This window comes from Pteropus vampyrus, unplaced genomic scaffold (genome assembly GCF_000151845.1).
Source record: "Pteropus vampyrus isolate Shadow unplaced genomic scaffold, Pvam_2.0 Scaffold256, whole genome shotgun sequence".
Lineage (NCBI taxonomy): Eukaryota > Metazoa > Chordata > Mammalia > Chiroptera > Pteropodidae > Pteropus > Pteropus vampyrus.
This window is the reverse complement of record NW_011889037.1, coordinates 459,176-481,184: the sequence shown is the minus strand read 5'-3', so window position 1 is coordinate 481,184 and position 22,009 is coordinate 459,176. Positions and strand designations below refer to the sequence as shown.

Genomic DNA, 22,009 nt, shown 5'->3' with positions numbered 1-22,009 from the left:
CCAGCTCCCTGGGCCTGCCCTCGACCGGCCCCCTGACTCCAAGCAGCCACCTGACCGGCCCCATGGCAGTGTCCCCAGCGGGCACACTGACCAGCTCCCTGGGGCTGCCCTCGACCGGCCCCCTGACGGGCTCCATGGCCATGCCTCAGAGCAGCCCCCTGATGGCCCCTGTGACAGGCACGATGGCTGTCTCTCTGAGCAGCCCCCTGCTCACCTCCACGGCTGCCCCTCTAGGTGTCTCTCAGAACCTTCTGGCCAACCCCATGAGCAATCTGGTGCTATCGGAGGCCCCAAGGGTGCGGCTGGCAGAGCCACTCCGCGGACCCCATCCCTCAGCTGGCACAGGGCCTGCTGTCACCTCCAAAGGTACCCCGTGCAGGAGGAGGGGCAGCGGGGGGCCGGGAGGGGCCCCCGCCAGGCTAGGGCCTGGTCCTGCCTCGCTCTCATCCTCTCCTCTCTGCCCCCACCTTGTCGCTAGTCCCACTCTCCACCGAGCACCCCCGGCCGACCCAGGACCCGGAGCCCCTCAGCATGACATTCGTGGGTGCGCCCATCCAGACCTCCACCCCCGTGGGCACCGCGGGCACGCCCAGCCCCATGACAGCCTTCTCCTACAGCACCGCAGACCCCCGGACCCAGCCTGGTGCCGCCCAGGCACAAGTGGTTCCAGCCTCGGTTCCAGCCTCTGTCCCCGCCTCCTCAGCTGCCCCCGCCACCGCTGCAGCCCTCCCCTCTGCCCCCACTCCCGCCCCCCAGGCTGCTACCAACTACACCGCCTCGAGTGCCTCCCACACCACCCAGTGCACCCCCCACTCCCCCATCCGGGCACATCACTCCCCCACCCGGCCCTCGCCCACCTCCCACTCCCCCCCGCGCAATCCCTACTCCCCGCCTCGAACCTCCTCCTCCCCGGCTTCCGTCAACGACACGCGGGGCCCCCGCGGTGTCGCAGAACCAACTCGGAAAACCATGCCGGATTTGGAGCGGAAGCTGGCCCACCGCAAGAGCAGCAAGTTAACTGACTGCCCCCGAGGTCAGTGCCACAGCCGGTTCCCACGGTTCCAGGGGGGCTGCCACCTGGGCACCCACCTGCTTGGGCTGCTGACCACGACTGCTGATACCCCCTCCACCCTTTGCTGTCCCCAGAGCCGAAGCAGCTGGCCTGGGAGCGGCTGGTGGGGGAGATCGCCTTCCAGCTGGACCGCAGAATCCTGTCCAGCATCTTCCCCGAGCGCGTGCGCCTCTATGGCTTCACCGTCTCCAACATCCCTGAAAAGATCATCCAGGTGTGTGGGGCCGTCTCCCAGTCACCGCCAGAGGGCCTGGCCCTGGCACCTGGGAGGAATGGAAGCATGCTGGCCCTAGAGGGCCGGCTGGGGGGCCCTGCACTCCAGCTTAGGGACCGTAGCAAAATCCGAGGTGCACCCTGGGATGGAGGAAGCATCGTGCTCAGTCCCAGGGGCCGGCGAGTGTCCAGAGCATCTCGTAGCGGGAGCCTGGTGTCCTAGCCACGGCCATCCCAGAGCACCCGGCAGGGGAGGGTCCTGAGCACGGTCAGACCTGCACTCGCCCCCTTTGCCACCGCAATGGCCTCCTCGGGGCCTCCCCCAGACTGGCAGAGTCCACATCTTCTCCCTTGCCCTGTCAGTGTCCTCAAGGGGCACTGGGGAGCACAGGGGAGGCAGGTCCTGGAGCCTCTGAGCAGGCGGCCGCCTCGTGGCTGGGGAAACCTCAGGCCGGGGTTCAGCAAGCGGCCTACCCAGCCTACTCCCTGAGGGACACGGAGGACGATCCTTTCCACGAGCGCCCGAGCGGGTCTGCTTGCCACCGCGGCGGGAGGCTCTCCAAGGCACCGAGAACCGGAGCGGGGCTGCGCGGGCTGCGTGGGGCTGGACTCCCGGGAGCCGTTGTCCAGAACGAGCGCATGCGCGCCCTTCCCCGCCGCCACGTCAGCGCGGGAGGGGTCGCCGCGCCTGTCGGGGGCGTGCGCGCCACCTCCGCCTTTGGGCCACGTGGGCTTCCTTTGGGAGAATAGCTGTCTGTGCTCCCTGCCACCTCCTCTCAGGCTGTCACTGTCTGTGCACCACAGACCTGGCTGTGAATGAGCGGGAACGGCTCGTCACAGCGGGTTCATGGGCATCCGCGTTTGATCTTTCCTTCCTTTCCGTTAAGGTGCCCTTGGCCTTTAATGTTAATGTGGTCAGAATTACCCGCTTGTCCCTTTATAGTTTGTACTTTCCATGTCTTGCTTAAGGCTGGTGTGGTAGGGGGCAAAGGGGAGCCGTCAGTCCCGACTGCGTGTCTTGTGTGCCGTTGGGGACTCCTCGCCCCGCCGGCCTCATCACAGGAGGATGACCGAGCAGGAGCGTTTCTCTCCTTCCAGATCGTTCTCGGCTCCCCTGGGCCCTCGGTTCTTCAATATGAATTTTAGGATCAGTTCATCAGGTTCCAGGAAAGCCTAGTTCACATTTCTAGTTTCGCGCTGGTTTTCATATCGAATTGAGGACGTTTGCGCGTCCTTACGGTGCTGAGTACCCTACACACCCATCGCTTCTCGTGCTCATGTCGCCCGGCCCACTTTGGTCGTGTTTGGCTTGACCACCCTTGACGCGTGTCCAGGACTGCCAAGGCCACTGCCGTGTCACGAGTGCAGACTGGCCGTGGCTGTTCAAAACTCGGCCAGCGACGTGGTAGAAGCACAATATTTATGTCTCTAGAGTGCCGCGTGTGATATCTAGTCGGCAAAGGTCACGTTTACAAGCGCTGGTCTGGTTGCCCACGTGGAAATCAGTAACATCTCTGTGAAGAGACGTCCTACTGTTTGAAAATGCACATTTAAATGCAAGAGATAAAAACACATCGGCCTCTGGTGGAGGGATTGGCTGCATAAGTCCTGCGTTCCCAGGCTCCTCTGTGCTCTACCTGAGAGTCGTCACTTACCTCGTAGGATTTAAGTCACAGCACTAAGCGGTGAGTCTAGGGAAGAGGCAGGAAGCGGATGGCGGGATGTATGGAGACGATCGTTCTCGGTGTTTGAGGAGGTCGGGAGCTCAGTGCCCGCTGAGCTCGGAGACCAGTGCCTCCACTGCCGTCCTGGCAGCCTCTGGGAGCCTGCGGCTCTCATCACGACTTCCTCGGTCACTCTGCCCAGTGGCCACCATTGCCAATCCCAGAGCCATTGGCCCCATTCTCCTTCCATCAGCAACAGCGCTGCTGGGACCATTCGCTCGCCCCCGAGTTCTAAGGAGGAGGATCCCCCGGAGTCCAGATGCACAGATGCTGCCTTCAGGACCCCAGCAGATGCCCCCGGCCGGCCTTCTGCAGGGCCGGGTGCAGGGTGACGTCCAGTCACATCTGGGGATCATAAAGACATATGCTGGTCTCGGGGCCATCCTGCCTGCTTGGCTGGACCATCCATTGGCTCCTATTTGCATGTGATTCCACGTTGCCCAGCCTTTCATTTCCTTTCCCTGGAACATCTCGTTGGTTTTTCTGCGTGCAAACTCCAAATGCCGGTGGTTGCTACATTCCCTAAATTCTACACGGACCCACTGAACCTGGGGAGATCTGGTACTGTCCAAACCAGGGCTGTTTGCTTCACAAATGCAATAAGATTTATGACTAAAAAGCTTTTAGAGAGCCCTGTTTTCAATAGGGACTTACTGACTTTTTTCACTGAACCTAGCTGTCTTTTTTTCTGAGTTTGCAGAGACAGGTATGCCATTTTTTAAGCCCAACTCAAATTTGTCCTGGCGTTCATGCATTCCGCCTCTTTCACCCAATGGCAAAGGTCTTCTGCCCTTTGAGGGATGCTCTGAGTTGCCTTTCTTTCGACACCCTACTCCTAGGAGACCCTGAGTTCAGCTGCATCAGTGAGGGTGACGGAGGGTGGTACCCTGTAACTGTGTCCAGCTGGGCCTATGGTGCCCCGCCTGATACTCTCCAGAGTCCCACTCACTGGCCTGCCAAGAATGTTTGGGATTTTGTGTAATGGTTTTTTTATCTGGCTACCTTGCCAAACCCTCAGTTGTCATAGCCTGTATATCATCTTGGCTTTTCTGTGTAGACAATCATAGTGTATAGAATTTAAAAGAAGCAGATAATACATCAACCTCATCTTGTTTGATTTGACTAGAAACACCCACTCCAGCCTTCGCATTAGGCAGGTCGTGTGTCCCAGGCTTTCTGCCAGATATTCTTCAGGCCAGTCAGAGTTCTAGGTTGCAGGTAACAAAGTTCACACTAGCTGTTGTAAGCAGAAAAGGATTTATTATAAATGTTTGGGTGGTCACAGCAGCTCAAGGAAGGATACAGAATTAGACTTGTTTGCTCTACAGCCAGTAAAAATGCCAGCACACCAGAGACTCGGCTCACCACTTCCACTGATGCCCCGGGGACAACAGGCAGACTCCCACTCGAATACCCAGAATTTAGTACAGCAGCCCCAAAGAACCAGGGCCATAGCTACTGCACACTTCTGAAAACCTGCACCCTCTGTGTGCACCACCTCCTAGGCACTCTCTTCCACCTGGAGGTTCCATCCATGGGGTATGTGCTGGGCAGAACCCCAGGTCACACGGGGCTACCTAAAACGTGATTTTTAGCTTCCAGACTCATGGAGCTCAGGAAGGCACGAGAAAGCAGTAAAATAAAAGCCAGATGAACCAGGTTTAGCATCTGCCAAATCAGATAAAGAAGTTTTTCCTCTTCCTCATTCATTGAGGGTTTTTGTTGTTGTTGTTGTTGTTTTAAATCGTGGACAAATATTGAACTTTTGAGGATGTTTTTCTGTCTCTCATTGAGATGATCACACGATTGTTTCCCTACTTTCTTTTCTCTTTTAACATTTGAGACTCGTGATTAGATAGTCTGATCGTAAACCATATCGTTTCCTGGTGCTTTGTAATTACAGTGGGATGCTGTTTGCTGTTATTTACGAGCTCTAGCTTCGCTTCTTCTTTGGAGGCCGTGCGGAGATGCTGTGATAGAACTGCAGGTGTTTCGATAAGCCAGGTGTTTATCTTTGGGCCCTGCTGACCACCAGTCAGGGGTGCGGAGGGCCGCGCTCTGGCCCAGAGGCCGGATCTGACAGCCCTAGTCTCCTCCCATTGGTTGGAACTTAGAGATGTCACGACTTGCTGCAGGAGGCCGGACATGTGGTCTCAGCTGGGGGTTTAAGGGAATGGGAGTTTAAGGGAAGCCGGTCGAAAGTTCTCTGCAGTGGAGCGTGTCGACTGCACAGTTTTGTCTTGCTGACCCTCTCTGTTGATCCTTTGATTCTGTTTCCTCATTTCCGCTGTTTATTATTTCATTCCTGCTGCTACCTTTAGATTTGCTTTATTTTTCTTTCTTGAGTTGAGCACCTAAGTCATTTTATTTTATTTTTTTCCCCTCTTTAATTCACTCACACACCCCTGACCTATAGATGTTGCCATTTCCCCTTAAAAACTGGATTTCTGAAGGTAGGGCATCTCCTCCCACTCGCCCCCGGGGCCTGGCACCCTAAAAAGCACCAGGAGTGCTTGGGGGGCCTGGTACACCCGGGGTATGATCCGTGGCTCCACCTGGGGCGTGAACCCAGGACCTTCTGCATGTAAAGCAAATGTGCTAACCACTACGCTATGAAGCCAACTCTAAGTCATTTTATTTTACATCTGTCTTTAAATAAATACATTTAGGGCGAGGAGATAGCCAATATATTTAACAACTGGTACAACGGGAACGCCGGCCAGAGTAGATGGTGGGACAGGATCCAGGGCAGAGGGACAGTGTTCTGTTGTTTATCAGCTGCTTCTGTTGTTAACGTGGAGTCTTGGAGTGGCCTGTGCGTCTGCTGCATCTCCAACCTGCCTCAGAGCCCCGCTCTGGCTGCGTCCCACAGGGTTGGACAGGCAGCTTGGGCTGTTCAGGTCTAAATATTTCCCTAACTGCAGTGGACTGCCTTTCGGACTCGAGAATCAGTTAGGTTGCACCCTCCAGTCTCCATCGTCCCAGGAACGTTTGGCTGTCTTTTTCTTTCTAATGCTCTTGCCCTTTGTTCAGAAAACAAGGTCTGTACCACACTGATTTTGTGACATTTGCTACCTTTTCCCGCATCACTGAGCATGGTCAGTGTCGTGGTGTTCCAGGATGGAAGGGCTGGACGGTGAGCGCATGTGCTTAGTCTCTTTGGGGTGTGCATGTTTGGTCACGCCTGCTCTCTCCGCCACATCCGGTCCACTTCGCACCCTGCTGGTTCTCCTGCTAAAGACTTCCCCATGCACATATAGCTACATTCTCTTGTCCCCCACTATGAACTCCAGTCCAAGCCACCATCACCTTACTGGTCCACAGCTACCCTAGCCCCTCCATCTAGTCACACCTGACTAGTATGAGCATTCAGTGTGTGCCAAGTGCCTACCAGACAGACAGCCTCTGCCCTCAGGGGTCTCAGCCTCTCCTGGGGAGGCCTTTGATCAACAAGAACAGCCATAGAGAGCTATGGGGGGGGAGGGACAGGAGAGTTTAAGGGTGGGCGCGAGGTGCTGAGAGTGTGGCCTGCCTCGCAGTCCCCTCGCTCCCAGATCCTGGTCTCGCCCAGCAAACTTCAGCACCCAACAATGTACGTCACCTCTCTATTCCTCTGAAACACAGCTCAGTGTGGGGCCCACCGAGGTGTCCCATGGCGTTGAGATCCCCATGCAGTGGTGCTGACACATTTCCTTTAGTCCCCAGACAGCCCTGTCAGGTGGTGTCACAGCAGAGAAGCTGAGGCTCAGACCCAGTGTGGTGACAGTAGTAGTCATTGAGCCGGCTCTCCCTGTGGGCCCACTATGTGCTCAGCCCCCGGCATCTCCCACACCATGCGTGCCGTTCCTGGGCACGTTCTTTCCCCTGCTGTCCTGATCTTTCAGATCCCGGCCCAGCCCCCTCGGGTTAGGGAGCAGCCTGGCAGGCATCTGGGGGATGCTGGGAGGGGGCAAGCAGGCCAGCCCTGGCCCGAGCGCTGGAGGGCTCAGGCAGCGAGATACCCCATCCCACTGCCGCTTAAGACCAGGAGCTCTGTGGGCCTGGGGACGGCTGCGCCTGTGACAGGTACGTAATTTATGGGACCCAGTGCAAATGAAAATACAGGGATCCTGGTTAGAAATAAGGAAGAACTCCAAGATGGCTACAGCGGGGCATCAAGCTGAGTGCTCTGAACATCGGCTCCTGTGTGACTGCCCAGGTCACATGACCAGGAGGCCACGGCAGGAGGGGTGGAAAGAAGAAGGATGTAGTCACTGCCTGGCTGGGGGTCACAGGTGAACAAGTTGGTCAAGATGCCCCAGCTGTTGCCAGTCCCCATGTCCGAGCGCTAAGAGCAGGCACCCGAGGGGCGCGGGATGCCCAGTGCTGAGACGGGGAGCACTTGGCACCAGGCCTTGGGTCATCACGTCGGCATGAGGGATGGGGACTCCTGCAGGGAGTGTTCAGGCTGCTGAGGATGCAGCCTGGGGGTCACAGGAGGCGCCTGGAGAGAAGGCTGAGAGGTAGCAGGACAGGGAGCCAGGAGGAGGCCTGGGAAAACCCCCAGGGTGTGTCTCTTGGGTCAGTGGCCCCTCACCATTCATCCCAGACTCCCAGCCATGCTCCTTCTTCAATCCCTCGTGGTCTCAGCTCAGTCCCGAATCCCTGGTGGCAGATGGAACAGGTGATGGGGCTTCAGAAATTGCCCCTCACTTGCCCATGTCCCCTCGCTCTCCCCTCAGGCCTCCCTGAACCCCAACGACCACAAGCTGGATGAAGAGCTGTGCCAGACGCTCACACAGCGCTACGTGAGCATCATGAACCGGCTGCAGAGCCTGGGCTACAACGGGAGGGTGCACCCGGCACTGACCGAGCAGCTGGTGAACGCCTACGGCATCCTGCGGGAGCGGCCCGAGCTGGCCGCGTCTGAGGGTGGCTCCTACACCGTAGAGTTCTTGCAGCACGTGCTGGTGGAGACCGTGCACCCCAACATGCTCACCGACGCACTGCTGCTGCTCTCCTGCCTCAGCCAGTTGGCACATGACGACGGCAAGCCCATGTTCATCTGGTGATGCTGTCCCCACCAGCCCAGGCTGGCTCTGCCCTGCTCCCTGGTGCAAGGCCATTAAAGCTTCCCATAGACGCTGGCTGCTGGGCCTGCCGGCACTCCTGGCTGTGCTGCCTCCTCGGGCGGCTCCAGCGCCTCCTCCCCCGTGCCCCTTCATTTGGCCTGCCCAGGGCCAGGGGCAGCTGTCTGGTCATCGGGGTGTGCCGAAGGCCCCAAGGCTCCCTTCACCTGGCACCTGGCAGAGCAGCAGAAACCCCAGAGACTTGGAGAAGAACAGGAAACGGGAAGGAGCCTAGCTGGCAGAGAAGGGTCATGGTGGTGCCAGCAGCACTGGAGACTCACGCAGGGCTGAGGCCTGGGCGCAGGGTGGAAGGCGGCGGTGGGAGGGAGGCAGGGATGTGGGAGCCCCTCCCCCTGTGCGAGGCAGGGATGAGGAGCAGGGAGTGGGGGCTGCTGGGACCTCACTGAGGGCGGGAAGACTAGAGAAGAGGGAACCAGGAGAAAGCCTCATTCGATCCTGGCACAGGGCAGCCCAGGGAGACAGGGCACTTCCCCAGGCACCCGTGGGTGGGGAAGAAGAGGCGGTGTCACAAGGTGCTGGGACCCGGGGTGGGAGACCCAAGCAGGCAAGGGCACAACCAGCCTGCTGCTGGCTAGGAAGCAGGACAGAGCAGGGCAGAGGAGGCATGGGCTTGGAGGGGGCACCAGGAGGTAACCTGTAGGCTCTGATGGGCAAGGGCTTGTGGATAGTGCAGGAAGCTGAGAGGTATAGGCCAGGATGGTTGTCCCTGCCAGGGCATGCGTGAGGACAGAGGGCAGTGTGGGGAAGCCCACACAGAGTGGCCTCTGGCCCTCAGGATGGAAAGGAGACGGCCTGCCCGTGGAAAGGCAGGAGGCTGGAGCTGCGATGGGAGGTGGACGGTGTGGAGAAGACCCAGGGTCAGCAACCAGCGAGGGCTACGGGGAAGGAGGGGCTGCCGGGACCCTCTTGCCCCAGGGCTCCCTGCCACTCTACCCTTCCCACTCCCAGCCTGGGACCTCAGGTGGCCCAGCCAGACCTCTGGGAAGGGTGGAGAAGGGCTCCATAGAGATGGGAAGAACTCTGTGGGTGTACATCTTCCAGCAAAGTAGCCATGAGCAGCCCAGCGCCAGGGATGGAGGTATCCTGGAGAATTGGGGTAGGGGACAGAAGCCCTCCACCTCCCTGCCAGTAGAGGTGCAGGGCAATTTAAGAATCCGCCGCGGCAGCTGTAGAGACTGGTTCACAGCTCGAGTTAGAAAGGTGGGGGGCTAGCAGCGCTGGACAGCACCAGGCAGCTCGTCCCAGAAACCAACCGAACAGGTGCTGGAGCTTTCGGCGCAAGCGGAACTGGCTTCTCTCAGGCTCGTGCGCCCCGCGGGAGCGGCTGCGCAGGACAGAACCAACGGTCCCTGCCCCCCAGATTGGAAGCTCCTTGGGGTAGAGTCACAGAGCCGTCACCACTGTGCGCCGGCCTTGTGGGGGCTCCGCGGGGCGCTGAGTGGGCTGGCTGGTTAGGCCGCTCCGAGTCCATCCCTCATTTGGGGACCTGTCTTTTGACTCAGGTGTGGAACATCGTACTTCTGGGCAGAAGATGGGGGTAAAGTAGATCCTGCAATCTGACAGCTCCCGGGCTATTCCAAGCGGACTTTCAGGAGAGGAGAAAGCGGGACGCAGCGCGCATCAAACTCGCTAGCGCTGCGCCCGCCCGCCCTAGAAAGGGTCGCCGTCGCTCGGTGCAGGCTGCTCCCCAGATTTTGCCCCCGTAGGAGGGGCCTGGGGGGTCTCCGAGCGGCCTTCAGGAGCGGGCGGGGCGGGGCGAGGATCTTGGGCGGGACTAACAGGGTCCCTTTCGCTTTCCTTTTTGTTCTCTTCAACCGCCGCCGACATACGGCGCCGGCGAGGAGAGGGCGGCTTCCCGCGACGCGCACCTTCGCCGGCGCCCCGCCCCCAGGCTCGCGAGTCACAGTGCCTTCCCGCGCACAGCTTGCGCCACTTGCAGCTCCCACCGACAACCCGACAAGTCTACTCGCAACGCTGGAAGCGAATGAGTCGCCGAGGCGCCCCGCGACGGAAGAGTCCCGCGCGCCATGCAATCCTCGCCCGACTGGCCTCCGGAGCCTGGCGCCTTCCAGCCCTCGCCCTTCCCGAACCCCGTGCTGCATGCCCTCCACTGCCTGGCCCGCGTGCTGCTCTTCCCGGCCTACTGGGCCCTGGACCAGCTGCTGGGCTGCTGGGCGCCAATGGCGCGCCCGAGCGGCCTGAGGTGGCTGGGCACAGCCGCGAAAGCCGGAGCGGCGCTGCTGCTGCTGCTGCTCGTCGGCCTACCGCCGGCACTGCCCGGCCTGCTGCTCTGGCTGCTGCTGCAGGCCTGGCGCCGCCCCTTCTGCTACCAGCCCCCTCCGCTTTGCTGGGCGCCCCCCACGCCCTGGCGCCCCACAGCTGAGCCTGCGCGCTGCTTCAGCTTCTTCAGCGCCAACCTGTGTCTACTTCCCGACGGGCTGGCACGCTTCAGCAACTTGCAGCACAGCCAGCGGCGGGCCGAGGCCGTGGGCACCGTGCTGCTCACCGGCATGCGGCCCTCGCGCTATGGGGCCACGGGCTGCAGCGCGCCAGGGCCGGGGGCGCCCCGCGGAGTGCTGACCGCCGCGGTCCCGGAGGGTCTGGACTTCGTGTGCCTGCAGGAAGTGTTCGATCTGCGCGCGGCGCGCCGCCTGGTGAACCTCCTGGCGCCCAATCTGGGCCCAGTGCTGCATGACGTGGGCACGTTCGGCCTGCAGCCGGGGCCGCACCTCAAGCTGCTGGGCAGCGGGCTGCTGCTGGCCTCGCGCTACCCGCTGCTGCGCGCCTCCTTCCGCTCCTTCCCCTACGCTCGTCGCGAGGACGCGCTGGCCTCCAAGGGACTGCTTTCTGCACAGGTACCCGCGCACGGCCGAGAGATCCCCGCCGGGGAGGGGGCGGGGCGCGGGGTCGAACGGGCACGGTTTGCTGGGGCTGTCCGTGGTGTTGCAGGCGCAGCTGGGACTCGTGGACGGGCACCGCATCGTGGGCTTCCTGCATTGCACGCACTTGCATGCGCCTAGTGGTGAGCCCCGCGGGCGAGATCGTTGGCACGTGGGCAGGCCAATCTGCCTCCGAGTGGTGGCGATGAGTCCTAACCCTCGCTTGTACCTCCGTTCCCCGCCCCCACCATTTGTTCACTGCCAGGCACCGAAAGCCCTGTGGAGTGCCCTGGCGGACTCACAGATGAGGACCCAGCAGGGCGGCGAGGGGGGGAAAGGGGGGGCGGCGGCGCGGTTCCGCTGTGCGTTCCGGATGCGGAATGGCACCCTGGGCCGAGTCTTTCTCCCTTCCCACTCCCCGCTCCCCACAGAGGACGGGCCCTTGCGCTGTAAACAGATGACGCTGCTGCTGGATTGGGTCGAGCACTTTGAGGCCGAGAGCTGCCAGAGTGACGAGGCCGTGGCCTTCAGCGTGCTCCTGGGTGACCTGAACTTCGACAACTGCTCGCTAGGTGAGGAAAGGCTTCAGCGGGGCGGGCGCTGGCGGCCTGGCCCCGCCCACCAAGCGCTGCCCTCTCTTTGCAGACCAAGCGCAGGAGCAGGAGCACCAGCTCTTCAGCCGCTTCTGCGACCCCTGCCGCCTGGGCACACGCCAGGAGCAGCCCTGGGCTCTGGGTAGGCGCGCGGTCCGGGCGGACCTAGGGAGGGCTCCAGGCCGCGCTCCCGCTGATACCGCTCTCCCCCAGGGACGATACTGAACCCTTCCACACTCCACCAGTCAGTGGCTTGCTCCCCAGAGATGCTGCAGAGGTGAGGGGCACCCAGGGGTCCAGGCACCGCCTCCAACAGAGAGGTGCCCGGGCTTTGATGACACCGCCCCCCTCAGGGCCCTGGAGCAGGAGGAAGGGCGCCACCACTACCTGGCAGGCCCTCCCCACGGAGGCTACCGGGCTGAGCCCTGGAGGGGACGGCGCCTGGACTACATCATGTATCGAGGCGTGCCCGCAAGCCCACTGAGCCCAGTAAGTACCAGAGCTCAGGGCGCTGGGCCAGCTGGCGCTGGGACACCCCCTCAACCTGCCTTCACCCCCCAGGAAGTAGAACAGGTGGCATTCAGCACTGCCCTGGCGGGACTCACAGACCACCTGGCCGTGGGACTTCGGCTCCGAGTTTCCATGCCCTCCCAAGGCAGGCACGCGGGCAGCAGCTGAGTGGACGGATGGAAAGACAGACGAGGATAGCGGAGCGTGAGCCTGGCCAGTCGCGGCTGAACCAGGCGATTTGATGGCTCTTTATTGTGCAGGCCCTCCCTCACACCGCCTCCTGGGCCCGGCGGTACTCATAGACGCTGCCACGCTCAGGAAAGGCTGGGAGCTGCGGGGGTGACCCCGGGGGTGGAGCAGGCTCCTCCGGGTCCCCGTAGCCCCCGCCACCTGGTGTGTGGAGGCAGAACACGTCCTGTGGAGCAGAGGGGCAAGATCAGTGAGGACGTGGTACCCGCCTGCCGCCCCCTGAGGTCTCCCTCCCCCCCTCCCCCATAGACACACAGCAGCGCACCCCAGCCCTGGCCCTCCTTCCTTCAAGAGCCAAATTAAACTGGGTCTCTGGTTATTTTTGCAAGTTTGTTCACCTTCCACAGGATTGGGGCCTCTGGGGTGATGGAGATGGGACAAGACAGGCGACAATCCTTACCCCGGGGTATACAAGCACGGACGTCTTCCCGCCCAGATTCACTGTCCGGCCATCCTTGCGGATCAGCAGGTTTAGGCCACGGGCGCCGGGCTCGCCCCCTGCAAGAGGCTCCGGGTGGCTCAGGAGGCAAGAGAGGGAGAGACCTGGCGGGGCTTGGTGGGGAGATAGGGAGAGACCCGGCGGAAGGGCGGATGTAGTTGGGGGAGGGGAGATGCGCTCACCGTGGAGACCGTAGGGCCGGAAGGCGCGGCGTTCGGTCAGTACGGACAGCAGCGCCTCCTCGCGGAACAGCAGCTCGCGGATGACACCATCGCCGCCCCGGAATCGGCCGCGGCCCCCGGACCCCAGCCTCAGCTCAAAGCGGCGCAGGATGACCGGGTACCTGCAAGGCCAGGAGCTCAGTGAAGCCCGACGGGGCTCGTCCTGCGGCCGTCTCCCCGGCCCCGCCCGCAGGCTCACCTGCTCTCCAGAATCTCAGGGTCGGTGATGCGCGTGTTGGTCATATGGCTGTGCACGCCGCTGCGCCCGTGCCAGCCAGGGCCCGCGCCCGCGCCGCCCGCCACCGTCTCGTAGTAGCCCATGTGGGCGTTGCCCAAGGTCACGTTGTTCATGCAGCCCTGGCAGGGGCAAGCGGTTGCTGCTCTCAGCTAAGGCGGCATCCCCTCGGTGTGCGCTCCAGCCTCCCCGCAGCCCGCCACCCCAGCAAGCCAGAGCAGCGCCCGCCCGCCCGCCGCACCTGGGAAGCGGCACAGGCCCCGAAGGCCCCCAGGATGACGTCCACTACGCGCTGGGACGTGAGCACGTTGCCGCCCACCACCGCTGCCTCGGGAGATGGGTCCAGGATTGAGCCTCTAGGAATCACTACGCGCACCGGCGCCAGGCAGCCCTGTGGGGGGAGGGGCCGGCTCTCAGGGGCAGAGAGAGAGATGCGTCCCACCTGCCAGCACCTCCAGGATCAGTCCGGTATTGGGCTGTTGGGCTGGTTTCGCCCCAGGCTCACTCAGGGTGACCTGCGGCTTGGGGTCGACCTACTGACCTCGCACACAGGACACCCCTGCACACCTGGTTGAGCGGAATGTCGCGGCCCACCAGACAGCGCAGGCAGTAGATGAGGGCAGACAGCGTAATGGCCCGCGGCGCATTGAGGTTGCCAAACACCTCCGGTCCGGTGCTGCTGAAGTCAAACACCGCACTGCCCTGCCCACCCGGAGCAGAGGGGAGAGGTGTCAGCCGCCTGACGGCTACGCCCTGGACCACTCCCCACCCTGCCCCCCACCCTTGCAGCCTGACCTGACTCAGGTTGATCTGCACGCGGAGCCGGATAGGGGAACCATCGTCCATGTGGTCCTCTGCAGACACCTCCAGGGGCAGGCCCCTGGCTTGCCGGGAGGTCCCAAAGGCCCGAAGCATGTCCCGCACAGCCAGCTCTGCATTTGCCTGGCAGGGAGTATGTTGAGAGGCAGCCTTGCCGCCTTCAAGGGGGGCCAGGTGCCCCCTCCCCTACCTGCCCAGCTGTCTGGGCACGGGCACAGCCACCCCATGCTCCTGCCCCCAGGCCCACCTGAATGTGGCCCATGTAGGCCTGCACCACGTCCAAACCATACTGCCCGATGAGCTCCCCCACCAGCTGGATGCCCTTTTGATTGGCTGCCACCTGGGCACGGAGATCTGACAGGTTGTCGTGCAGGTTCCGGGTCCCACTGCAGCCGGTAATCTTGCCTGGGGCCCGCAGGGCCTCAGTTACCGCTGGTTGGTGGATAGAGTCACCACTGAGCCACCCTCCAAGTCCCAAGGCTGCCTTGTCCTGCTCCACACCTGCTGAACCCTCGTGGACACCGTGGGCTTCCTGTTTGGGCCCTCACTGGCTCCCCACAACCCTGCCGACTTCTTCAGCACCCCCAAAACTCCCAGCTTCTGCCCTTCTACTGAACCTCCTCCTTCCCAAACCCCAGTCCCCCCAATATACCGAGGCTGGGGCAAACAGCAGGAGTGGGGAGGGACAGAGACAGTTGTCCCTCTGCAAACTCTCCTCCCTCCTTTGATCCCTCCCCTCCTGTCACCCCACCACCTGGACCCACTCCCTCCAGCCTCTCTGGGCCTCCCTCCCCTTTCTCAGGAGAAAAATCACTTCCTTGACCCTCCCCCACTCACATGTCCCTGGGCCCTCTGGCCCCACTGGCCCCCACAGCCAACCACTTTGAAAGAGCATCCAGGGGCTGTCTGCGCAGCACCCCCACCCCCAACAGGTCTGGACAAGGCCTCAGCTCCTGGCAAGCAGTGTAGGTCCTGGCCTCAGGGATCTCGCCCCACTTCTGGAAGGCCGTGCTCAAGTCCATGTTGAGGTCCTCTCTGAGGCTCCCTGGCCACTGGGTCCTCTGTCACATACCTATACATGACCTTTCCATAATCCTTGTCCCCCTGCCCTCACGCACATTGACCAAGAGAGCAACTGGACCTAGGTCACTCTATTTGTATCTTTGGCACCCACAGCAGCCTGTGGCTCTGTTATGCCACCCTCCACCCTGCCCATGTCACCTCCTCTCACTCTGGGATGCCCCCGGGCTCTCGGACCAGCTCTGTATTTCCCAATGCCCTCTCTCCCCAGACCCTGCTGCCGCTCTGTGCTCACTCACTGCCACAGCCTCCAACCTCCAGCTGTGCACACTTGACATCAACCCCGACCCCTAAATCCCATCGAATACCAACCCTGATCTCCAAAACAACTGCCTAATCCCACCATTGCTGCCTGGCTTAACTCAGCATCATCACAGATAACTGCAGCTGCCCCCATGCCACTCCCCCTGCCCAGGGTCCAGACCACCCTCGGACCCCATTCACTCTGCTAGTAGGTGGGGCCTGTCACAGTCCACAGGCAGACCAGCTTGGGCCCTGCTGAGGCCCTTCACAGCCTCCCCACTGTTCTGCCACCCAGTGACTCGGACCCAGGCCCAGGAAGGCTTTCCAAGCCTGCGGCCCCAGCCCCTGCCCTGCTGTCTCTCTGCAGCCCCTAGATCTAGTACAGACCCAGTACAGGCTGTAAGCACAAGCGGCTGCCCACTTAACAGGCTCCTCCCCTCCTGCATTTACTCCCTTGGGTGTCCTGGCAGACTTCCCATCCCAAAACCGCTGGGCCCTTCCCGGACCGAGGCAGAACTCGTCTCAGCTCCTCTGGTCATTGCTGAGAGATGTCACCACCTGGCTCCCCCAGCCTTGAGACAGGCCTGAGATGGTGGGCTGAGTCCCAGCGTCCCACCTGGCCTGGCTTAAGGCAGCAGCATGTGTGCCAGCCCACTGAACCCCAGCCCCCAGCCCCAGATCACTTCTGCTCACCCTCCTCCTGGAAGACGCCCCCCTGGACGAGTTTGAAAGACAGAAAGACAGCACCCTCCTGCTGTAGCATGGTGGAGTGGGGGGGCATGGAGCCTGGTGTGATGCCCCCGATGTCTGCGTGATGCCCACGGCTAGCCACATAGAACACAGGCCGTGTCTGACCTGGCCAAAACACCTGGGGGTGAAGAGCAACGGTCAGCCGGGTGGCTGCCTGGCCCCCGAGTCCCCCGGGCACTGGCCCTCACCGGCGTGATGACAGTCAGGTCTGGCAGGTGGCTGCCTCCCGCGCTGGGATGGTTGCTCAGCAGTACATCGCCAGGGTGGAGGTCCGCCCCCAGGTGCTGGATCTGGGCCAGGAGACAGGCACTGAGTTGCGCGGATGGGCAGAGGTAGGGGCTGGAAGGCAGGGGGAGGGACCCTCCGAACCTGGAACTGCACGGTCTCCTGCATGGCGCCCAAGTGCACAGGGATGTGGGGGGCGTTTGAGACCAGGCCCCCGTCAGGGCCAAAGAGGGCGCAGGAGAAGTCTAGGCGCTCCTTGATGTTGGTGGAGATGGCCGTGCGCTGCAGGATTCGGCCCATCTGCTCTGGGGGCACAGAGTGACCAAGCACCTGCTGGCCCCACAGCACCCACAGCACCCACAGCACAGCCCCGGGTATGAGAAACAGGACCCTTGGCCTTCAAGGCCCCCAAGGCCGGCGGCCAGGACCCGAAGTGAGCGGTGGCCCACTTGGACACAATGAGGCTGTGACCAGGCTGTGTCTGGCCTGTGTGAGGGGCGTCCCCTACCCCAGCGTCTGGAGCCCCTGCAAGAACCTGGGGCCCCACATCTGCACTGACAGGTTCACTGCGCTGAGCCCACGTCCCATCCACAGGCAATCCCAGGGCACGGGCTGCTGACAGGAAGGCACCCGCCCTGGTGCAGGGGGCTGTGCCAATCCAGAGCCAGGCCATACTGCCTGCCCTGCCATCAGCCGAGACTCCGCTTCTGCCCCTTCCCCTGCGTGACATGTTCTCTCTGCACACCCCCGCCAGCCGTACCACCTGCACCCACGTCTGCCCAGCAGGCAGACCCCGCACCTGACACCACAGGGAGGAGGGCCCAGGAGGGCAGTGGCGCCACTCACCAGCAATGCTCATGAAGCGGTGCGAGAAGATGGACAGGTGGATGGGGTCGAGCTGGGCACCCACCGTGCTGGGGGCCTCGGCCCCCACTGACACACGGATGTCCCCAGTCTCAGTCACCTCTGCCTGACAGCCTGGTTCCACCAGGATGGTGCTGGGGACAGATATGCAGAGGGCCTGGAGGGACCAGGCTAGACACCCCTTCCAACCAGTGACCCCACATCCCCAAGCCAGGGGACACCCAGGCCCCGGCAGCCGTGGCCCCTACCCACACCCCCACAGCCCGCCAGGCCAGGCCTCAGCCCACCTGTTGCTGTCGATGATGAGGCAGGGCCCCTGAAGCTTGTGGCCGTAGCCTAGCTCTCCCAACAGGTACACGGGGGTCTCTTGATAGCCCCCCTCAAAGTAGCATTGGGTCATCTGAGGAGGTGTGGAGCGAGTCAGATGCTTAGGGTCAGAACCCCCCGGTCCTCCCCATCCACACCTGTCCCCATGTCCCTGTGGGTGTGGGTGGGTGGGCACAGGCAGGGCCACCAACCTTGTCTACCCGGGGAGGTCCAGTCTGGGCTTTGGGGGCGTCCTCAAGGCGAAGGCCACTGCGGCCAGTGCCCCTCACCCGCACATCGTCCACTATCACTGGCCGCTCAGGGATGACAAAGCCAAACTCCCTCATGTACCTGGTCCACCAGCCCAAGGGAGCCATCAGGGCAAGGCAGGCAGGCCGCGGGCCACCCGCCAGGCCTCACAGGATGTGAGCTCGCATACCTCTCCACAAAGGCTGCCCCGAAGTCACCGGCATGGGGCGAGCGGGCAGTGGCCGGGTGCTGGTGGGCCGACACCATCAGGGCGCAGTCCGTGCCCTGGTAGCGCAGGTGCAGGAAGCTCTCAGTGCTGATCTGGGACCTGCAGTGGTGGGCAGGCAGGGCATTCACCGATCAGGCCTTCTGCTCCAGCACTCAGAGTCCAGCCCTCTCTGACTACCACCTGAAGGAGCCCTAGCTGCACCTGGGAGGCCAGGAGGCACACCTGCCAATGGGTGGCAGGGATGCTGCGAGCCCTCTGCCCGGCTGCCCGCTCCCCAGAGCCCCACCTGGGGAAGCCCTGGGCCCGCAGGGCATCCACGCACTGCTCTTCCAGGCGGCTCAGTCTCTGGTCCAGCTGCACAAAGGTCTCAGGCGCATAGGGCAGCGAGCAGGGCTCCTGTGCCTCATGCACTACGTCTGCCAGAGCCAGCCCCAGTGCTGACAGCAGCCCGCTGTGCCTGTGAGGCAGGGCCACGTGACTGTGAGGGTGCGGCATCTCCCAAAGCCGGCCCCCACCCTAGGACCCGCGGTCCACGCCCAGACACACCTGTGGATGTGCACAGTGTCCATGCCCAGGGCCCGGGCGATGGCACAGGCATGCTGCCCGCCAGCTCCCCCAAAGCAAGCCAGCACATGGGCTGAAGGGTCGTGGCCTCGTGCCTGGGCAGACAGAAGGCAGTCAGGGGCTCACCCAGCGCTGTCGGGCTCCCCACCCATCACGCCCGTGGGCCTGCCCGAGGCAGGGGCAGGACTGCGAGGCGAGGGCAAAAGCTGATGTACCTGTGTAAGGGCGCGGATGGGCCGGCACATGGCTTCGTTGGCCACACGCACGAACCCCATGGCTACCTCCTCCAGGCTCAGCGGAGAGGCCGCGCAAGGCCCGTTGGTTAGGAAGCTGTTGACCTCGGTGGCCACAGCCTCCAGTGCCTTTCGTGAGGCCTCAGGGGACAGTGGCTGGTCCTCTCCCGGCCCAAAAATGCAGGGGAAGGAGGCGGGCAGCAGCCGACCCAGAACCAAGTTGGCGTCAGTCACTGTCAGGGGGCCCCCTGGGAGGTGTGCACAGTTTGCGGGTTGGGAGCCAAAGCTGGGGACCGGGAGTGGGCAGCAGGGGCGGGGCTGGAGAGGTGGGTGGGTCTGAGCAGCATGGGGAGGGGCCTGCAGGGTGGATACCAGCCCTTACCTTTGCGGTAGCAGGCGGGGCCAGGGTGGGCTCCTGCAGACTCTGGTCCCACCACGAAGAGGCCAGACCTTGGCGGGGGGAGGGAGGACTGGAATTGGAGGAGGGTTGGGAGGCAGGGCTGGGGGTCCTGGCCCAGGTGGAGGGGCTGACCTGAAGAAGAGGCGGGATCCCCCTCCAGCTGCCACTGTGTTGATGTCCAGCTGGGGGGCCTGGAGGGTGACACCGGCTGTGCTGGCCTCAAAGACGTGCTCAAACTCCCCAGCATAGCGGCTCACGTCAGTGGATGTGCCTGGGGGCGGATGGGTGAAGAGCCGCTCACAGGCCTGATGCCTGGCATTGCCCAGCCTGGCCATTGAGCCTCCCCAGATGCCACGCTTCGGCCCTCATACCTCCCATATCAAAGCCGATGACAGGATGGCCCCCCTCCGCCCTATAGGTGGTGGCCGAGTAGCCGACCACACCACCAGCGGGGCCGGAGAGCACAGCGCGGGAGCCACTGAAGGAGTCCATGGGCGCCAGGCCACCGTCGGAGCGCATGAACAGCACCTGCACGTCCTGTGGGCGGAGCCACGGTGAGGGGCTGGGCGGGCACTGGGGGGCCGCAGGGGGCAGGTAGGCGGTGCCTCACCTTCAGCTGGCCCTGGAAGCCCCGCCGGAAGCCCTGCACGTAGCGCTGGATGGCAGGCGTGAGGTAGGCGTCCGCGCAAGCTGTGTGCCCCCGGGGCACAATGCGCACCATGGGCATGGCCTCCGACGACAGTGACACGTGCGTGAAGCCCAGCTCCCGGGCCAGTGCGCCCACCTGCTGCTCGTGCTGGGCCCACCTGTGACAACGACTCAGGGCACTGCACCCCCGCGGCCCCCCCCAGGACCCCTATCCCGCCACCTGCACTCACGTGTAGGAGTGCATGAGCACCACGGCCAGGCTGCGGATGCCTCTGGACAGGAGTCCCTCCAGCTTCCCACGCAGGCCCCCCAGGTCCACGGGCCGCTGTACCTCCAGCAGGTCCCCTGTGCGGCCTGCCGGGGAGTCATCATCAGCCTGTCAAAGGCCCATCAGGGCATGCTGCCCCCGGAACCCCAATATCTGAGGCATGTGCACCTTTGACAGGTGTCCCGGAGCCTGGGTCCCCACGGTACAGCACCACACGTTCGTCCACCTCCAGCACCTCTTCGTACAGCACCTCAGGCATGGGCACGGCCTGGGGGTGGGCAGAGGCTCAGAGGAGGCCCAGGCTGGGGTCCTGTGTGGGTGGGGCAGTGCAGGCGAGGAAAGGTGTCCCAACGGGCCAGTCGACCCGGCCAGGAGACAAGCAGAAGGGGCAGGCAAGGCTCGCTGCCCCCAGACATCTATCTGAGTGGCCAATGGCCCTGTGCTCACAAGGGCAGCAACTTCCTGGAACCAGCAATGGGGGTGGGGGTGGGGCCAGGCTCCCGGCCCCCATCCTGAACAGGCTGGCTTGGGCTGCCCCACACCTGGGGCCCAGCACAGGGCATGGGGGCAGACAGGAACAGCACGACATGTGACGTCTTTGGAGGCTGAGGGGACGCAGCATTCTGCTACCAGTGCCTGGAACCTCCTCTGCCTATCAGCTGGTGGCTTTGGGCTGTCACTGACACTTCCAAGGACTGCCCTCCCTGAGGAGCCACAGCATCCCTGGGAAAATAAGCTGCGCAACCCAGCCACCTTACGGCACAGTGATCTCACCAAGTCAAAGAGGTCCTCGCGGGCCTGGGTGCCCACGTGCAGCAGGTCTCGGAAGCCACGTGTCACCAGCAGCGCCACTCGCTCCCCCCGACGCTCTAGCAGTGCATTGGTGGCCACCGTGGTGCCCATTCGGATGCTGGCAATGCGCGTGGTGTCCAGTGGCCGGTCCCGTGGCAATAGCATGCCCCCTTCCTGGAAACCACGTGGTCAGTGTCAGGCCTCTGGCCCCAGCGTCCCTCCCCATCGAACCACTGCGCCCTGGCCACCTGCTCCAGGATGCGGCGGATGCCCTCCGTGGGTGCGTCCACGTAGTTGGCAGGGTCCTCCGAGAGCAGCTTCAAGACCCTCACGTTCCCCGCTGGGCACTGGGCAAAGACATCGGTGAAGGTGCCTCCACGGTCGATGGCAAAATGGAAGCGGCCCTCGGGGCTGCCCATGATGACCCGGCTGGAGTCCAGCAGCAACTCTTCAGCTGGTAGGCCTGGGAGAACTGGGTGGAGCAGCTGGGGTCAGCGGAGAGGGCGGGGGTCATCCACAGGCGGGAGCCCTGGGCAGATTTGCGACGGGGATTTCAGGTCCAGGAAGGGCTCTGGGAGGAGCCGGAGCTGCAGCGTGCGCTCAGAGGGCGGGGCCAGAGCCAGGCAGGTTGGGGCGCCAGGCCCAATGCCCCCCATTACGCAGTTGTCAGCGCCCCGCTCCCAGAGCAAACCCAGGGCCTGAAGCAGGGGGACGTACCACCGGAGCCCAGGTTCTTTCAGCACGAGGAGGCACGGGGTTGGGGGAACGTCTGGAGAGCTCCAGTTCCCAAAGGCTCGACCTTTGGGCCAAGGCCCGGCGGAACACAGGACGGGGCGGAGCCTGAGCAGGTGACGGAGCCGGGTGGAGCGGGGCGGGGACGGGGGCGGGGCTGGGGGAGGTGGGGCCGTTGCGCTGAGGCGTGGCGGGAGGGTCCCGGTGCGGGGCCTACCTAGCCAGACAGCTCCGGGTCGCTCGCTGTCTGTCCGGGTCTCACTCGCTCCAGGCCCGGCCCACCCCCGCGCCTGCCCGGGAGCCGGGTCCGCCCCCTCCACGGCCAGTCTCGGCGCGCCCGGCC

The 22,009-nt window shown here is 63.1% G+C and overlaps 5 protein-coding genes across 9 annotated transcripts in view; 4 read left to right on the top strand and 1 right to left on the bottom strand.

Annotated features, from left to right (window-relative positions):
• The window catches only part of LOC105301976 (speriolin), an 8,733-nt gene extending 8,679 nt beyond the window's left edge, over positions 1-54 (top strand). The window contains exon 5 of the mRNA XM_023520284.1: positions 47-54. Coding sequence (XP_023376052.1) covers positions 47-54 — 8 coding nt within the window. The remainder of the gene's footprint in view (positions 1-46) is intronic.
• Positions 55-62: 8 nt separating this feature from the next.
• On the top strand, positions 63-9,732 carry LOC111729310 (speriolin-like). The gene is made up of 4 exons (XM_023520283.1): positions 63-366; positions 479-1,033; positions 1,147-1,286; positions 7,731-9,732. The coding sequence occupies exons 1-4, from the start codon at positions 63-65 to the stop codon at positions 8,058-8,060; spliced, it is 1,329 nt and encodes a 442-aa protein (XP_023376051.1). The 3' UTR covers positions 8,061-9,732.
• Positions 9,733-9,773: 41 nt separating this feature from the next.
• Positions 9,774-12,688, top strand: SMPD5 (sphingomyelin phosphodiesterase 5). Of its 2 annotated transcripts, XM_011374873.2 has the most exons (7): positions 9,779-10,993; positions 11,088-11,160; positions 11,449-11,589; positions 11,663-11,752; positions 11,824-11,887; positions 11,964-12,099; positions 12,172-12,688. In XM_011374873.2, the coding sequence occupies exons 1-7, from the start codon at positions 10,166-10,168 to the stop codon at positions 12,286-12,288; spliced, it is 1,449 nt and encodes a 482-aa protein (XP_011373175.1). In that variant the 5' UTR covers positions 9,779-10,165; the 3' UTR covers positions 12,289-12,688. The 2 variants fall into 2 exon arrangements, with proteins under 2 accessions (XP_011373174.1, XP_011373175.1); XM_011374872.2 differs by having other exon boundaries at positions 9,774-10,993; positions 11,088-11,589.
• The window catches only part of GPAA1 (glycosylphosphatidylinositol anchor attachment 1), a 21,458-nt gene continuing 10,236 nt past the window's right edge, over positions 10,788-22,009 (top strand). The window contains exon 1 of the mRNA XM_023520308.1: positions 10,788-10,792. The gene's annotated coding sequence lies outside the window, so the exon portion shown is untranslated. The remainder of the gene's footprint in view (positions 10,793-22,009) is intronic.
• On the bottom strand, positions 12,316-22,003 carry OPLAH (5-oxoprolinase, ATP-hydrolysing). Of its 4 annotated transcripts, none has more exons than XM_011374876.2 (27): positions 21,884-22,003; positions 21,183-21,463; positions 20,917-21,108; positions 20,311-20,410; positions 20,105-20,228; positions 19,837-20,032; positions 19,598-19,763; positions 19,359-19,497; positions 19,209-19,276; positions 18,809-19,074; positions 18,576-18,688; positions 18,316-18,486; positions 17,991-18,128; positions 17,764-17,902; positions 17,533-17,645; positions 17,228-17,379; positions 16,526-16,686; positions 16,345-16,446; positions 16,100-16,274; positions 14,331-14,515; positions 14,060-14,206; positions 13,832-13,966; positions 13,506-13,655; positions 13,229-13,386; positions 12,991-13,151; positions 12,770-12,867; positions 12,316-12,535 (listed from the first exon to the last, which is right to left on the bottom strand). In XM_011374876.2, exons 2-27 carry the CDS (start codon positions 21,351-21,353, stop codon positions 12,389-12,391), a joined length of 3,867 nt encoding a protein of 1,288 aa, XP_011373178.1. In that variant the 5' UTR covers positions 21,354-21,463; positions 21,884-22,003; the 3' UTR covers positions 12,316-12,388. The 4 variants fall into 4 exon arrangements, with proteins under 4 accessions (XP_011373178.1, XP_011373179.1, XP_011373176.1 ...); XM_011374877.2 differs by having other exon boundaries at positions 21,183-21,406; XM_011374874.2 differs by lacking the exon at positions 21,884-22,003 and adding an exon at positions 21,652-21,803.

Bases quoted from the DNA above. Each gene is read 5' to 3' on its own strand.
- LOC111729310 (XM_023520283.1), top strand. From the start codon at position 63: ATGGCAGTGTCCCCAGCGGGCACACTGACCAGCTCCCTGGGGCTGCCC. The intron at 367-478 runs GTACCCCGTGCA...CCTTGTCGCTAG, and splicing joins GCCTGCTGTCACCTCCAAAG to TCCCACTCTCCACCGAGCAC. The intron at 1,034-1,146 runs GTCAGTGCCACA...TGCTGTCCCCAG, and splicing joins GTTAACTGACTGCCCCCGAG to AGCCGAAGCAGCTGGCCTGG.
- SMPD5 (XM_011374872.2), top strand. From the start codon at position 10,166: ATGCAATCCTCGCCCGACTGGCCTCCGGAGCCTGGCGCCTTCCAGCCC. The intron at 11,753-11,823 runs GTAGGCGCGCGG...GCTCTCCCCCAG, and splicing joins GGAGCAGCCCTGGGCTCTGG to GGACGATACTGAACCCTTCC. The intron at 12,100-12,171 runs GTAAGTACCAGA...TTCACCCCCCAG, and splicing joins CCGCAAGCCCACTGAGCCCA to GAAGTAGAACAGGTGGCATT.
- OPLAH (XM_011374876.2), bottom strand. From the start codon at position 21,353: ATGGGCAGCCCCGAGGGCCGCTTCCATTTTGCCATCGACCGTGGAGGC. The intron at 21,109-21,182 runs GTGGCCAGGGCG...CGTGGTTTCCAG, and splicing joins TCCGCCGCATCCTGGAGCAG to GAAGGGGGCATGCTATTGCC. The intron at 18,129-18,315 runs GTGGGGCTCTGG...CCACCACTGCAG, and splicing joins CGGGCCCAGGGCTTCCCCAG to GTCCCAGATCAGCACTGAGA.